Source organism: Mobula birostris, chromosome 24 (assembly GCF_030028105.1).
Source record: "Mobula birostris isolate sMobBir1 chromosome 24, sMobBir1.hap1, whole genome shotgun sequence".
Taxonomy (NCBI): Eukaryota; Metazoa; Chordata; class Chondrichthyes; order Myliobatiformes; family Myliobatidae; genus Mobula; species Mobula birostris.
The window spans coordinates 3,125,827-3,142,435 of record NC_092393.1 but is presented as its reverse complement, the minus strand read 5'-3'; the positions used below and the strand labels follow the sequence as shown (position 1 = coordinate 3,142,435).

Here is a 16,609-nt window from a genome sequence, read left to right as displayed (position 1 = left end):
CTCTTTCTCCCTTATTAGGGAGGGAGAGAGTATGTTGAACACCGGGTGAAACGCGAAGTCTTTGGGGGTAACTGGAAGTCTGTGTCTTTGCTATTGCTTTGCTCACGCTGGAGTGCTCGGTGGCGTGGCTGATGTTTTTTGCCGGTGGGGGACGGGGGATTGTTGCTTGCTACTGCTTAAGCGCGTGAGGGGAGCTGGGGAGAACTTTGGGGTTCTAACATTTAGCCGTCGTTCATTCTTTGGGGCACTCCTCTGTTTTTGTGGATGTTTGCAAAGAAAAAGCATTTCAGGATGTATATTGTATACAGTTCTCTGACATTAAATTGTACCTTTGAAACCTTTGAATTCTTTTCGATTTTGTCCACTTTTTACATTGCAACTCATGTTGTTGACTGCAATTTTGCCCTATCATCAGCTTTTCCTTACTGGCAGTCTCACTGAACACTGCCTCTGTTTGTAAACCGACTGGCCCATCCTCAGCACGATTACTCCTGATCCCATGTCCGTGCTGAATTAATTTAAACCCCTCTAAACAGCTCAAGCAAACCTGCCCACAAGGATATTGGTCCCCCTTAGGTTCAGGTGTAATCTGTCCTTTTTGTACAGGTCGTACCTTCCCCATGATCCAGAAATTTGAACCCTGCCCCTTAGACCAATTCCTCAGCCACATATTCATCTGCCAAATAATCCTATTCTTGCCCTTAGTGGTGTGTGGCATGGGCTGTAATATGTACCAAAAGTTCTAGCTGCTCACCCTGCCCTTTTAGAAAGCCATGGACCTGATCCAAGACACCCCTGACTCTGCATCTGGGAGGCAACATGCCATCCAGGTGTCTCACAGAATCTCATTTCTATTCCTCTGACTAGGCAATCTCCTATCACCACTGCAGCCCTCTTCACCTTTAGAAAAACCTACAGCCCTTCGACCCACAAAGTTTCTTCACTTCTGAGCCACAGTGCCAGACTCGGAGATTAGATGACACCATGCTTAGTGTGGGGGAAAACTGAAAAATCCAAGCGTTTTGAAAACTTTTAAAAGTACAACAGTACTGAGAAGGAAGAGTGTGTCAGGTAGGCCACATGAATTTCAAAATAGACTACCAGGTACCATGGTGCTGCCTATGTAATTGTAGGACCAAAGTCAATCCAAACTAGATACAGTTTCAAAGCAAAAATACCAAAGTTTGAATTTAACAGAGAAGGAAGAGTAACATTACAGACATTTATCATACCTCCTTCTCGTCTTCCTTGCCCGCAGATCTGTTTGCTCTTTTCCCTTTTCTGTCAGTTGCTTTCTTATCATCTTTCTTGGTTTGTTTTCTTGAATCTGCTGGATGTAGTTACCGGGGCAGATCAGTTGTTAATGGAAAGGTTTTAATGGACAGGAAAGAAAGGAAAACCAAGTGAGTGGCACTAAATGACTTGGATATCCATACTGTTACACCCAGACAAAGAAGGGCCCAGAATGCTTTCTTTGTAATTCTAAATGACAGGGATGTTTAAGTATCCGATGTTTCACTTGGCTCCACAAAGTAACAAGTATAGATGCTGGAAATCTGAAATGAAAACAAAAGATGGTGGAAGTACTCTACTTGCCAGACAGCACTGAGAAAGTGAGAATCAGGGCTCAGGTTGATTGTTGCAGAGTCACTGGCTAAAACATTAAGTCTCTCCACAGATAGTCATGGAGTATTATGGCATGAAACAGGTCCTTCGGCTGATCTGCTGCCTAATCCCATCTACGTGCACCTGGACCATAACCCTCCAAACCAATGCCATCCAGGTACCTATGAATGCCCGCTGAGCGTCCCCAGGATTCCCTGCTACACAAACCTGGCTGGGTAACAGGAAGCAGGCAGCTGTAAAAGATCCTTTTTCAGACTGGATACGAACGTACAGCCGGAAACTGGAGAACTGCAGGATGGTGAGCAGGGTAGGGGATAGCTACAGACTCCAAGGATAAGCAGATAACTGGTAGAATGGGCGGATAGGGGCAGATGACAATTCACATTGAGAAGTGCAGAGTAGGAAGAATGAGAAGGTGTAATATAAGGTAGAGGGCATGGTATTACGGAGACACAAGAGACTGCTGATGCTGAACTTTGGAGTAACAAACAACGTGCAGGAAGAATTCCGCGGGTCAGACAGCATCTGTGGGAGGAAAGGAATTGTTGACATTTCGGGTTGAAACCTTGCATCAGGACATTATAGAAAAATGGACATATTTGTGCGAACTCCTAAACCGAGAACTTGGCACCTTTCTCTGCAATTGGATCCTCAATTTACTGACCAACAGATAGACTGCAATACCTCTGCTATGATTACCCCCAAAAGCCACAGGAACATTAAGGAACAGATATGCAGAATAGGGAAAGGTACAAAAACAACAGGTTGCTGTTGCAGGTGACTTCAACTTCCTCAATAGCCTTTGACCTCCTCAGTGCAAGAAGTTCAGTTAAGGCAGAATTGGTTAGATTGCATCTAGGAATGCTGCTTAAATCAGCATGTAAATAGTCCAGTGAGAGGAGGAACTGTACTGGACCTGGTCTTGGAAAATGAACTTAGTCAGATGACTGACTTCTCAGTGGGAGAACATTCAGGGAACAGTGATCACAACCTGAGTTTTTAGACAGCTATAAATAAGGATAAGCAAGGACTGCGGGAGAGCATTAAATTGATCCAGCGCAAATTAGAGTCATGGAGCACTACAGTGCCGAAACAGGCCCTTTGGCCCATCTCGTCCATGCTAAATTATTAATCTGTCAACCTGTATCTGCACCTGGGCCCTACTCACCCCTCCCATCGATGCACTTATTCAAATTTTTCTTAAATGCTGAAATCAAATCTACATCCAACACTTCTGCTGGTAGCTTATTCACCACTCTTTGACTAAAGAAAATCCCCCTCATGTTCATCTTAAACACTTCACCTTTCACCCATTAATCTATGACCTCTAAATACTAGCCTCACAAAATCTAAATGGAAAACGTTTGCTTGTATTTCTCCTATCTATACCCCACATCATTTTGTATACTTCTATCACATATCCCCCTTAGAATACCTTCCAGTAACTCACCCACCACTGACAGTTCCTTAATACACCAGATTTAAAAAGCGACTGAAGCCTATTGGGATTTGTCTGCTGAGTGGGAGATTGCAGAGTGAGTTGGATACAGTTCCTTGTAGACTTTATGCACCATGATTAAAAAGCGACCGCTGCCTGTTGGAAATTGTCTGCTGAGCGGGAAATTACTTAGCTTATTAGTAAGTTAGCAAAGGCCAATAAAAAGAAGCACGATGTGAGCAGACTGGCCATTGCTGCTGTGGCCAGGGTTAGCGTAATCAGGCTTTGGCTCAACAGACTTGGGTGACAACAGATGCAGGCTAAGGGCGTCGAGTCATTTGGAATCATTTAGTTGATTGTAGAACTTAAGTCAAGTCAAGTCATGTTAAATTTATTTATAAAGCACATTTTAAAAACAACCCATGTTGACCAAGGTGCTGTACAAACCATAACAGGTAGCTAAAATCACAAATACAAGAAACACAGATATAAACAACAAGGCACACAGCTTATAGGCACAAAATAAACAACACATGAGCCAAGGCACAAGCCAAAAATCAGCCACATCGGGAAGATTCAAACGCGAGTGAATGAAGGTAAGTTTTGAGCTTGGAGTTAAAAGAGTCAATGGAGGGGGCAGATCTGATAGGGAGGGGGAATGCTGTTCCACAGTCTAGGGGCTACAACAGCAAAGGCACGGTCACCCCTGAGCTTAAGTTTAGATCGCAGGACAGCCAGGAGCCCCAAGTCAGCCGACCTGAGGGACCAGGAAGTAGAATAAGGGGTTAGTAGGTCTGCGATATAGGAGGGGGGCAGCCCATTTAGGGCTTTATAAACACACAGGAGAACCTTAAAACCAATTCTAAACCATACTGGTAGCCAGTGGAGAGAGGCCAGGATAGAAGTAATATGGTCCCTCCTCCGGGCACCTGTCAGCTTAAGAAGTTCGAGCAAAAGGAGGCAGGATGGTAGTTAAGGCAGTGGAATACTCCTGTAAAATGTGGGATTTCAGGGTTCCTAACAGTCTCCGTGATTACTATATCTGCAGAAAGTGCACCCAATTTCAGCTCCTAACTGACAAGGTCAAGGTACAGGAGCTGGAGCTGGTTGTACCCAGGATCATGCAGGAGGCTGAAAACCTCACAGATAAGACTTTTACTGAACTGGTCACTCCCCGAGTGTAGGCTTCAGATAGTAGGTAGGTAACTACTAGAAGAAGTAAGGGGAGTAAGTAGTCCCTGTGGCCATTCCCCTCCAACAAATATACCCCTCTGGATACTGGGGGACGACCTATCAGAGGACAGCAGCAGCTGCCAGGCCTGTAGCACTGTGGCTTGCTCTGAAGCCAGCTGGGAAGGGCAAAGTCAGGTAGAGCAATATTGACAGTTAGGGGGATGGACAGGAGACTCTGTAGCTGTGAAATAGATGCCAGGATTGTGTGTTGTCTCCCCACCCCCAAGATGCTTGAGTCAAGGATGCCTCAGAGCACCTGAAGAAGATTCTCAAGAGGGAAGGTGAGCAGCTAGAGGTCGTGGTGAATATTGGCACCAATGGCATAGGTAGAAAGGGGAAAGAGGTCCTGAGCACTGACTAATGGGAGTAGGGGAAGAGGCTGAAGAGCAGGACCTCCAGGGTTGATGTCTCTGAATTACTGCCAGTGTCATGTGTAGTCAGGGCAGGAACAGGATGATAGTACAGATGAATGAGTGGCTGAGGAACTGGTGTAGGGGGCAAGAGTTCAGATTTCTGGATCACTGGGCTCTCTTCTGGGGAAGGTATGACTTGTACAAAAGGGATGGGTTACACCTGAATGCTAGGGGACCGATATCCTTGTGGGCAGGTTTTCTAGAGTTGTTTTAAACTAATTTGGCAAGGGGCTGGGAACTAGAGTGATAGGGCTGAGGTTGGGGCAGTTAGTGAAAAGTAGATACTGTACAGTGTGAAGTGAGACTGAGGAAGGACAGGCAGATGATAGGGCAAAATTGCAGTCAGTGGGATGATTTGAAATGTAACACGGGAACAAAATCAAAAAGGGTGATGAAAACAGGCAGTATACGGGATAAGGTAGATGATCTTGTAGCGTAGTTAGAGATTGGCAGGAGTGGCATTGTGGGCATCACTGATTCATGGCTGAAAGATGACCATAGTTGGGAGCCCAGCATCTAAGTATACACATTGTATAAAAATGACAGGCAGGTAGACAGAGTGGGTGGCGTGCCTCTGTTGGTAAGAAATGAAATCAAACGCATAGAAAAAGATGACATAGGATTGGAAGATGTAGAATTCATTTGGGTGAGTTAAGAAACTGCAAAAGTAAAAACTATGGGAGTTATGTACAGGCCTACAAACAGTAGCCAAGACATGGGGTACAAATTACAAAGGGAGATAGAAAAGACATGTAAAAAAAAGTAATGTTATGATAGACACTGGAGATTACAATATACAGGTAGATTGGGAAAATCAGGTTGGTGCTGAATTTGGATCCATAGAGAGAGAATTTGCAGGATGCCTGCAAGATGGCTTTTTTGGAGCAACTTGTGGTTAACCCCACTAAGGGAAAGGCAATTCTGGATTGAGTGTTGTGTAATGAACCAGATTTGATTAGGGAGCTTAAGGTAATGGAACCTTTAGGAGGTAGTGATCATAATATTATAGAATTTACCCTGTAGCTTGAGAGTGAAAATTGCAGAAAAGGAAAAGACGGTTTCTGAAATAGAGCAAAAATTAGTGGGAAATTAAAGGATTGGCAGGCTTTTAAAAACAAGCAAAAGGCAATTAAAATCCATAAGGAGAGAAAAGCTGAAATATGAAGCTAAGCTGACCAATAATATAAAGTAGGATACAAAAATATTTTTCAGATATATAAAGAGTAAAAGAGAGGGGAGAATGGATATTGGACTGCTGGAAAAGGGCACTGGAGAAGTAGTAATGGGGGTAAAGAAATAGCAGGCGAACTTAACAAGTAATTTGCGTCAAACCTCACTGTGGAAGACACTGAAGGTTCAGTCATTCAAGACCAGGTAGTAAATTGGATTAGACATTGGCTTTGTGGGAGAAACCAGAGAGTGGTAGTAGATGGCTGCCCCTCTGACTAGAGGCCTGTGACTAGTGGTGTGCTGCAGGGATCAGTGCTGGGTTCGTTGTTTGTCATTTATATCAACAATCTAGATGATACTGTGGTTAACTGGATGAGCAAGTTTGTGGATGACACCAAGACTGGGTGTGTAGTGGACAGCAGAGAAGTGGGATCTGGACCAGCTGGAAAAATGGGCTGAAAATGACAGATGGATTTAATGCAGACACGTGTGAGGTTTTGCACTTTGGTAGGACTGATCTGGGAAGGTCTTACACAACGAACAGTAGAACGAAGGGATCTGGGAATCATCATCCTCATTATGTGCTGTATCGTACGGTCTATCCATGGCCGTGATTGTTCTTGACAAACTTTTCTAAAGAACTGGTTTGAGATAGCCTTCTTCTGGACAATTTGGAAATACAGGCCCCTAATTTATTGGAAGTGTTGTCACAGGTAGATAGGATCGTAAAGAAAGCTTTTGGTACATTGGCTTTCATAGATCAAAGAATATAGTACAGAAATTAGGATGTTATATTGAAGTTGTATAAAAGGTTGGTGAGGACTAATTTGGAGTATTGTGTGTAGTTTTGGTCACCTACTACTGGAAGGATGCAAATAAAGTTGAAAAAGTACAAAGAAAATTTACAAGGATGTTGCTGGGACTGGAGAACCTGAGTTATAAGGAGAGATTGAGAGGTGATTCCTGGAGGTAGAAAATTGAGAGGTGATTTGATACAAAATTATGAGGGGTAAATGTAAGCAGACTATTTCTACTGAGGACTACAACTAGAGGTCATGGGCTAAAGGTGAAAGGTGAAATGTTTAAGAGGAACATGAGGGGAAACTTCTTTACTCGGAGGGTCGTGAAGGTGTGGAGCTGCCCGTGCAAATGTTGCATGTAAGCTCAATTTCAATGTTTAAGGGAAGTTTGGATAGGTTCATGGATGGAAGGGCTATGGTTTGTGTGCAGGTCGATGGGAGTAGGTAGTTTAAATGGTTTGGCATGGACTAGATGGGCCGAAGGTCCTGTTTCAGTGCTGTACTTTTCTATGACTCTATGAGAACTAAGGAGAGGGTAGGAAGACTCAAAGATAAAGGAAGGAATATGTGTTTGGAGACAGAAGCGGTGGGTGAGATCACCTAGGAGACAGATGTGGAAGATAGTGAGGGTGTGGAGCATACTAATATACTAGGGTATTTCAAAATAAACAACAAGGTTGTGTTTCATCACATAAAAACATTAAGGTGGGTATATCCCCAGGCTTGATGATATATGTATACCCTAGGTTGCTGAGAGAGGCAAAAGATGAGATTGATGGGACCTTGACCAAGATCTTCATATCCTGTCTTGCCACATGTGAGGTCTTGGAGAACTGGCAAATAATTAATTTTGTTCCATTGTTCAAGAAGAGAAATATAGATAACTCTGGGGACTGCTGAGTCTCACATCAGTCGTAGGGAAGCTATTGGATAGGATTCTTAGAGTTAGGCTTTTTAAGCATCTTGATAGCCATGGCCTATTTAGGGAAAGCCAGCACAGCTTTGTGTGGGGCAAGTCATGTCTTACTAACTTAACCAAGTTTTTTGAGAAGGTGACTGATGAAGGTAGAGCTATGGATATGTGTATGTGTTGATTGATGAGGTCTTGCAAGGAAGGTTCATCCAGAAGATTAAGATGCATCGGATTCAGAGTGATTTAGCTGTCTGGATTCTCAATTAGCTTGATCAGAAGACAGAGGGCAGTGGTCAATTCTGGCTGGAGGTCCATGAGGAGTGGTGTTCCATGAGGATTGGTATCGGGCACGCTGCTGTTTGGGATAAATATTAATAACCTAGATGAAAATGTAGATAGGTGGGTTCGTAAGTTTACCTACAATACCTAGATAGGTGGTGGTGTGAATAATGCAGAAGGCTTCCAAAGGATAAAGTAGGATATATATCGGTGGCAGATATAGGCAGAGAAACTGCAGATGGAGTTTAATTGGACCAAATGTGAGGTGTTGTATTTTGAGAGATCAGATATAAAGGGGTGACACACTGTTGACGGCGAGACCCCTAACCATGTTGAAATACAGAGGTGTTGAATCCAACCGTTCGTTAATTTCTTTGCAGCTTACCAATTGATTGTCTGCCTATATTTCATATAACTGCTTATACACAAGTAATTGCTTAGTATGTTTCCTGTGGCCACAATATGCATATTCTGTTGGTTAGTGTGATCTCTAGTGGTTATATTTGTGTGGTGTTTCATTGTGATTATTTGTATGAACTCTTGGTATTGCATGTTTGAATATGGGGCATCTCATTGGGTGACTCTTATCTGTAGATTTGAATAGAGTTTTTCTTTTCTGTGAAGTATAAAAATAGCTGACTACAAGAGAGTGCTAACTTTTGTCGTTGTCTTTGCTCTGCCTTCTGCTTCTGTTACAGCCCGTTTTAGATTTCCTTTGTTCTGTTAATGCTTAATAAAACGACTGTGAAGCAACACATTTTGTGCCTCCTTCCTGACTTCTGAAAAAAATCTTTGATTAAAAACAACAGAATCCAACAGAGGGATCTAGGGTCCAAGTCCGTAGCTCCCTGGAAGTTGTTGTGCAGGTTGATAAGGTGGTTAAGAGGGTGTGTCGCATACTTGCATTTATTAGTTGAGGCATTATTATTAGTTGAGTTCAAGAGTGAAGGAGTAATTTTGAGGTTTTATAAAATGAGTTGGGCCACATCTGGAGTATTGCATTAAATTCTGATTAGCCTATTATTAGAAGGAGGTGGGAGCTTTGGAAAGGGTGTGAAAAAGGTTTACCAAGATACTGCCTGTATTAGAGGACATGTGCTACAAGGAGAGGTTGGCAGCTTTCTCTGGAGTGGTGGAGGCTGAGCGGAGATCAAATTGTCAGAGGCAGAGATAGAGTAGATAGTCACTATATTCTTTCCGGGTTTGATATGTTTAATACTAGAGGGCGTGTGCTTAAAGCACAAGGCAGAAAATTCAAAGATGTACTGGATAAGTATATTTTTCATTGTGTGGTGGGTGCCTAGAATGACCTGCTGCTGGTGGAGGTGCAGGCATTTAAGAGGCTTTTCGATAGGCACATGAATATAGAGAAAATGGAGGGACAGATGAGCAGGCAGAAGGGATTAGAGTGTTTTTAGCATAATAAGCTTGACACAACATCATGAGCCAACTGGGCTGTTCCTGTATGGAACTATTCTATATTCTATCCCTGCCTTCAAGACACAGCAGCAGTTCTCTCTTCCCTCAGCATAGAACTCCAAAGTACAGCACAGAAACCAGCATACATACATGCTGCAAACACCAGGAAATCTACAGATGCTGGAAATTCAAGCAACACACACAAAATGCTGGCAGAACACAGCAGGCCATGCAGCATCTATAGGAAGGGGTACAGTCGACGTTTCGGGCCGAGACCCTTCGTCAGGACTAACTGAAGGAAGAGTTACTAAGAGATTTGAAAGTGGGAGGGGGAGGGGGAGATCCAAAATGATAGGAGAAGACAGGAGGGGGAGGGATAGAGCCAAGAGCTGGGACGTTGATTGGCAAAAGGGATACAAGGTTGGAGAAGGGAGAGGATCATGGGACGGGAGGCCTGGGGAGAAAGGGGGAGGGGAGCACCAGAGGAAGATGGAGAGCAGGCAAGGAGTTATTGTGAGAGGGACAGAGAGAGAAAAAAGGAAAAAAAGGGAAAAAATAATAAATAAATAAAGGATGGGGTAAGAAGGGGAGGGGGGGCATTAACGGAAGTTAAAGAAATCAATGTTCATCTTCCTCTGGTGCTCCCCGCCCCCTTTCTTTCTCCCCAAGCCTCCCGTCCCATGATCCTCTCCCTTCTCCAGCTCTGTATCCCTTTTGCCAATCAACTTTCCAGCTCTTAGCTCCTCCTATCATTTCGGATCTTCCTCTCCCCCTCCCACTTTTAAATCTCTTACTATCTCTTCTTTCAGTTAGTCCTGACGTAGGGTCACGACCCGAAACGTCGACTGTACCTCTTCCTAGAGATGCTGCCTGGCCCGCTGCGTTCACCAGCATTTAGTGTGTGTTGCATACATACATGCTGACCATTTTACCCATTGACACTATTCCCAATTAACATTTGTTCCATATTCTTCCATGCCTTGTTTATTCAAGTGCCTATCTAATTTAATCTTAAATATAATAATTATAACTGTCAACACACACTAGATATCAACCGTGTAAAAAATTAAAACTCCTTCACCACATCTGAAACTTTGTTTCTGCTAACATTACCACGAAAATAAAATTTTGAGTCTACTCTAGTAAGTCTCTCATACTTTTATATTCAGCTTTTGAGGAGGTGACCAAGATGATTAACGAGAGCAGGGAGATAGATGTTGAACTTCAGGAGGTCCTTTGACAAGGTCCTGCATGGTCGGCTGATTTAGAAGGTTAGGTCACATGGGATCCAGGCTGAGCTAGCCAACTGAATGAAAAATTGGCCTGGCATTAGGAGTCAGAGGGTGACCGTGGAGGGTTATCTTTCAGATTGGAGGTCTGTGACCAAGTCTTGTGCTGCAGGGATCAGTTCTGGGTCCACTATATTCTGTCATCTGAGTAACTTGGATGAGAATATAGGTGGCATCGTTAGTAAGTCTGATGACACAGTGTGCGTGAAGAAGGTTACTTAAGATCACAACAGGATCTAGACGAAGGGTCCTGACGAAGGGTCTCGGCCTGAAACGTTGACTGCACCTCTTCCTAGAGATGTTGCCTGGCCTGCTGCGCTCACCAGCAACTTTTATGTGTGTGCTTGAATTTCCAGCATCTGCAGAATTCCTGTTGTTTGAGGACCTAGATCAACTGGGATCGTGGACCAAGGATCGGCAGATGGAATTTAACTCAAGTAAGTGTAGAGTTGCATTTTCAGAAGTTAAATCAGGTCAGGACATATACAGTGAATGGCAGGGCCCTGAGGAGTATTACAGAACAAAGAGATCTTAAGATACAAGTACATAGTTCCCTGAATGTCATGATGCAGGTAGACAGGGTGGTGGAGAAGGCATTTAGTTTGCTTGTCTTCATCCTAGGGCACTAAGTACAAGAGTTGGAACATCATGTTGCAACTGTACATGATGCTGGTGAGGCCACACTTGGAGGATTGTGTGTAGTTATGGTTGCCACCTACAAGGAAGGATGTCATTAAGCTGGAAATGGTGCAGAAAAATTCACGAGGATGTTGCTGGGATTGGAAGCCTTGAATGATAAGGAGATACTGGATAGACTAGAGCTGTTATCCCTGGAGCACAAAAAGTTGAGGGAATCTTTTTTGTGGTTTATAAAATCATGAGGTGCAAAGGCAAGTGAATGGTCACAGTCCCTTTTCCCAGGTTACGAGTTCTACATATGCACCTGTCTAAGTTATTTTTTAAATATTGTGCTACCTGACCTGCTAAGTGTTTGCAGAATTTTCTGTTTTTATTTAAGATATCCAGAGACCCGGATGGTAGTTTGCCTCCCTGGTGCCAGGGTCCAGGATATTTCTGATCGTGTCCAAGATATCCTGAAGTGGGAGGGTGAGGAGCCAGAGGTCATGGTACATATAGGTACCAATGACATAGATAGGAAGAGGGAAGAGGTCCTGAAAGAAGAATAAAGGGAGTTAGGAAGGGAGTTGAGAAAAAGGACCACAAAGGTAGTAACCTCGGGATACTGCCTCTGCCACGCGACAGTGAGAGTAGGAATGCAATGAGGTGGAGGATAAATGCGTGGCTGAGGGATTGGAGCAGGGGGCAGGGATTCAAGTTTTTGGATCATTGGGACTTCTTTTGGCACAGGTGTGACCTGTACAAAAAGGACGGGTTACACTTGAATCCTAGGGGGACCAATATCCTGGCAGGGAGATTTGCGAGGGCTTCTGAGGTGACTTTAAACTAGAATGGTTGGGGGGTGAGAATCAAATTAAAGAGGCTAGGCGAGAGGACGTTAGTTCACAACAGGGGGATGGGAACAAGTGCAGAGAGACAGAGGGGTGTAAAATGAGGGTAGAAGCAAAAAGTAGTAAGGTGAAAAGTAAAAGTGGCAGGCTAGCAAATCCAGGGCAAAAATCAAAAAGGGCCACTTTTCAACATAATTGTATAAGGGCTAAGAGTGTTGTAAAAGCAAGCCTGAAGGCTTTGTGTGTCAATGCAAGGAGCATTCGTAACAAGGTGGATGAATTAAAAGTGCAGATTATTATTAATGAATATGATATAATTGGGATCACAGAGACATGGCTCCAGGGTGACCAAGGATGGGAGCTCAACATTCAGGGATATTCAATATTCAGGAGAGATAGACATGAAAGAAAAGGAGGTGGGGTAGTATTGCTGTTAGAGAGGAGATTAACGCAATAGAAAGGAAGGACATTAGCCTGGAGGATGTGGAATCGATATGGGTAGAGCTGCATAACACTAAGGGGCAGAAAACGCTGGTGGGAGTAGTGTACAGGCCACCTAACAGTAGTACTGAGGTTGGGGATGGTATTAAACAGGAAATTAGAAATGCGTGCAATAGAGGAACAGCAGTTATAATGGGTGACTTCAATCTACATGTAGATTGGGTGAACCAAATTGGTAAAGGTGCTGAGGAAGAGGATTTCTTGGAATGTATGCGGGATGGTTTTTTGAACCAACATGTCGAGGAACCAACTAGAGAGCAGGCTATTCTAGACTGGATATTGAGCAATGAGGAAGGGTTAATTAGCAATCTTGTCGTGAGAGGCCCCTTGGGTAAGAGTGACCATAATATGGTGGAATTCTTCATTAAGATGGAGAGTGACATAGTTAATTCAGAAACAAAGGTTCTGAACTTAAAGAAGGGTAACTTTGAAGGTATGAGACGTGAATTAGCTAAGATAGACTGGCAAATGACACTTAAAGGGTTGACGGTGGATATGCAATGGCAAGCATTTAAAGATCGCATGGATGAACTACAACAATTGTTCATCCCAGTTTGGCAAAAGAATAAATCAGGGAAGGTAGTGCACCCATGGCTGCAAGGGAAATTATAGATAGTATCCAAAGAACAGGGTTCTGAGTTGGATGATCAGCCATGATCATACTGAATGGCGGTGCAGGCTCGAAGGGCCGAATGGCCTACTCCTGTACCTATTTTCTATGTTTCTATGTTTCTATATCCAGTATCTGCAGCTTATTTTTGAACTTCTAGCTACTAGTTACTTGCTCTTTTAGTTTTGACATTGCAAGAAGTCTCAAACAAGATTTGAATTTTAAATTTTCTACCACTACATCTACAGCTGGCTTTTTTTCATTGGATTGGAACTAGATTATTGCTGGTAAATGATTTATTTGCAACAAAATAAATCTGAAATTCTGTGAACATCAAAGCAAGCAAGCCAAAATGCAAAAGTATTATTTTAGGTCCAGAAGTGTGTTGTGAGGGAATTAACCTTTCCGGGATCCAGTTCCATGTATGGCCTTAGCTGGAACCTCTTTCATTTCTGGTTTGCTCTATAGCTTGTTACTGAATAGTGTTTTGAGAAGTTAGGGATAAGCATGTGGTCAGAGGTTAATAGATCAACCTCATCCTTTCCTGTGGATGAGCTTAGGGCATGGTTCAGTACGTGGAATTATGACGTTTTAACCATTAGTGAGGCTTTGTGCAGGAGGGACAGGACTGGCAGTTCAGTACTCCAGGGTTCCGTTGTTTTAGATGTGCTAGAACTGGAAGGGTTAAAGACAGAGGGGTAGGAGAAAATGTCCTGGCAGTGCTCAGTCAGAACAGACTGCAGGGCTTGTTCTAGTGAGGCTTTAAGGGTAGAATTGAGGAATGAGAAAGCTATGACCACGTTAATGGGATTATATTACAGACCACTCAATGGTCCTTGGGATTTAGAGTAGCAAATTTGTAGAGAGCTCACAGACTGTCGCAAGAAACACAATGTTGTGATACACCAGGGGAATTACTATTAAAGGGACAGAGCATAAATTGGCCTGTTACGCGGATGACATTTTGATCTATCTAGGTCAACCAACAGACTCTTTACCTAAATTGATGCAATCCTTTGAACAATATGGCCAATTATCAGGATACAAGATCAACATAGATAAAACCCAATTACTTGCATATAACTATAGCTCATCAAGAGAAATTGCAAGTAGGTATCTTTGGGCATGGCAAACAAAGTCCGTTAAATATTTGGGCATCATTACGCCAAAAGATTTGGCAAAATTATCAGGATGCAATTATCAGCCTATATATAAAAAAATTAAGGAAGATATAACAAGATGGAACCTAATTTCTTTTCTTGGTCTCAGTTCAAAGATTGAATCTATTAAAATGAATATACTGCCCGGACTACTATATCTCTTTCAGACCTTACCAATAGAGATTAACCAAAATCAATTCAATGAATGGAACAAGATGCTATCAAGATATATATGGCAAGGTAAAAGGCCTAGGGTTCATCTCAAAACTTTGCAATTAGCCAAGGAAAAGGGGGATGGGGCCTACCTTCTCTTAGAGATTATTATTTTGCAGCACAGTTGAGAGCTGTGATATGTCGGTGCAACCCATCATATGATGCTCAATGGAAAAACATTGAGGAGAGGATACTTTCCATCCCCATACAGGCAATTTTGGCTGATAACAACCTACAAAGTTACATAAATAATATTGACAACCCGTGGGTGAAATGGACTCTTAAAATATGGAAAACTATTATAAAAGAATATAAACTAGAGGGAGATATTGCAATTCTTAAATAGTGTGCATATGACTCGGATTTTACACCGAATAAACTAGATCATAGATTTAAGGACTGGACAGCTAAAGGAATAACAGCTATTTGCAATATAATGAAAGAAGGAACACTGTTCAGTTTTGAAATGCTCAAAGAGAAACACTTATTAGAAAAACAAGACTTTTATTGGTATCTACAGATGCAACAGTATGTTAATAGGAGGATTAAAAATGTAACAAGGCAAGTACATGTCTGATAGAGCTATTTAGAAAAGCATATAATTCAGATAACGGTAGTAGAATCATTTCAAGCGTGTATAAGGGTTTGTCAAATCTTAAAACACATTCGACTTCATACATTAAAACAAAATGGGAGAAGGAAGGAGGGATAATTATATCTGAGGAAGCCTGGACAATAATACGGAGGTATCAATGGAAGTGTACCAGTTCACAGAAATGGAGGGAGCTCGGGTGGAAAAACGTGATAAGATATTTTATTACACCCTCTCAGAAATCCCATTATGATAGTAACCCCCTTGTTTGCTGGAGAAATTGTGGAAATCAAAATGCAAACCATTATCATATTTTCTGGGAATGCCCCGTTATCAAAGACTATTGGAGTGGGATACATAATGCCCTACAAGACATCTTTAAATGTGAAATACCCTTAGAGAGTAAGACCATATATTTTGGGTATATACCTCAAGAATGGTTGAAAAGAGATAAATATTTATTGAATGTACTGCTGGTGGCTGGTAAAAAGACCCTTACCAGGAAATGGTTGTCACAGGAGAGCCCAACTTTAAATGTATGGATGGAAATTACAATGGGCATTTACAAAATGGAGAAAATAACAGCATCTGTTTATCATAAGTTGGAACAATTTGATTCATACTGGAAAAAATGGTTTAATTACATGACACCTCATAGGCCTGATTTTATTCTCACAAGTCAATGAACATGTTGTAAAAAAAAATCACTCCCTACTCTGTACATAGTTTTCTTCTTTCGATTGTTCTTTCTTTCCTCTCCTTTCTATAAGTATATATCTCAGATAAATATTATGTGGAGATTTGTGACAAATATGATTATATTATATATATACAGTATCTGAAATACATCTTATGGAAATGTTTGTTTAATGATGAAATTCAATAAAAAATAAATTACAAAAAAAAAGAGATAAAGGGCTGGAGAAGGAGGAATCTGATAGGAGAGGACAGAAGGCCATGGAACAAAGGGAAGTGGGGAGGAGAACCAGAGGGAGGTGATGGGCAGGTAAGGAGATAAGGTGAGTGAGGGAAATGGGAATGGAATGGGGAATGGTGAAGGGAGGGGGAAGGAAATTACAGGAAATTTGTGAAATTGATGTTCATGCCATCAGGTTGGAGGCTACCCAGATGGAATATAAGGTGTTGCTCCTCCAACCTGAGTGTGGCCTCATCATGGCTGTAGAGGAGGCCGTGGACTGACATGTTGGAATGGAAATGGGAAGTAGAACTGAAATGGGTGGCCACTGGGAGATCCTGCTTTTTCTGGCGGACAGAGCGTGGATGCTCAGTGAAGCCGTCTCCCAATCTACATTGGGTCTCACCTATATACAAGAGGCCACACCAGGAGAACTGGATACAGTAGATGACCCCAAAAGATTCATAGGTGATGTGTCACCTCACCTGGGAGGGACTGCTTGGACCCATGAATGGTAGTAAGGGAGGAGGTGTAGGGGCAGGTGAGCATTTATTCTGTTAGCAAGGAT

General features: G+C 42.5%; 1 protein-coding gene across 3 annotated transcripts in view; it reads right to left on the bottom strand.

Annotated features, from left to right (window-relative positions):
• Window positions 1–16,609, bottom strand: part of mycbpap (mycbp associated protein) — a 183,191-nt gene that overhangs the window by 23,912 nt on the left and 142,670 nt on the right. For 2 of the 3 annotated variants that reach the window (XM_072242040.1, XM_072242039.1), the window contains exon 17: window positions 1,233–1,330. In XM_072242040.1, the coding sequence (XP_072098141.1) occupies window positions 1,233–1,330 (98 nt within the window). The remainder of the gene's footprint in view (window positions 1–1,232; window positions 1,331–16,609) is intronic. The other variant, XM_072242041.1, reaches the window with a different exon arrangement.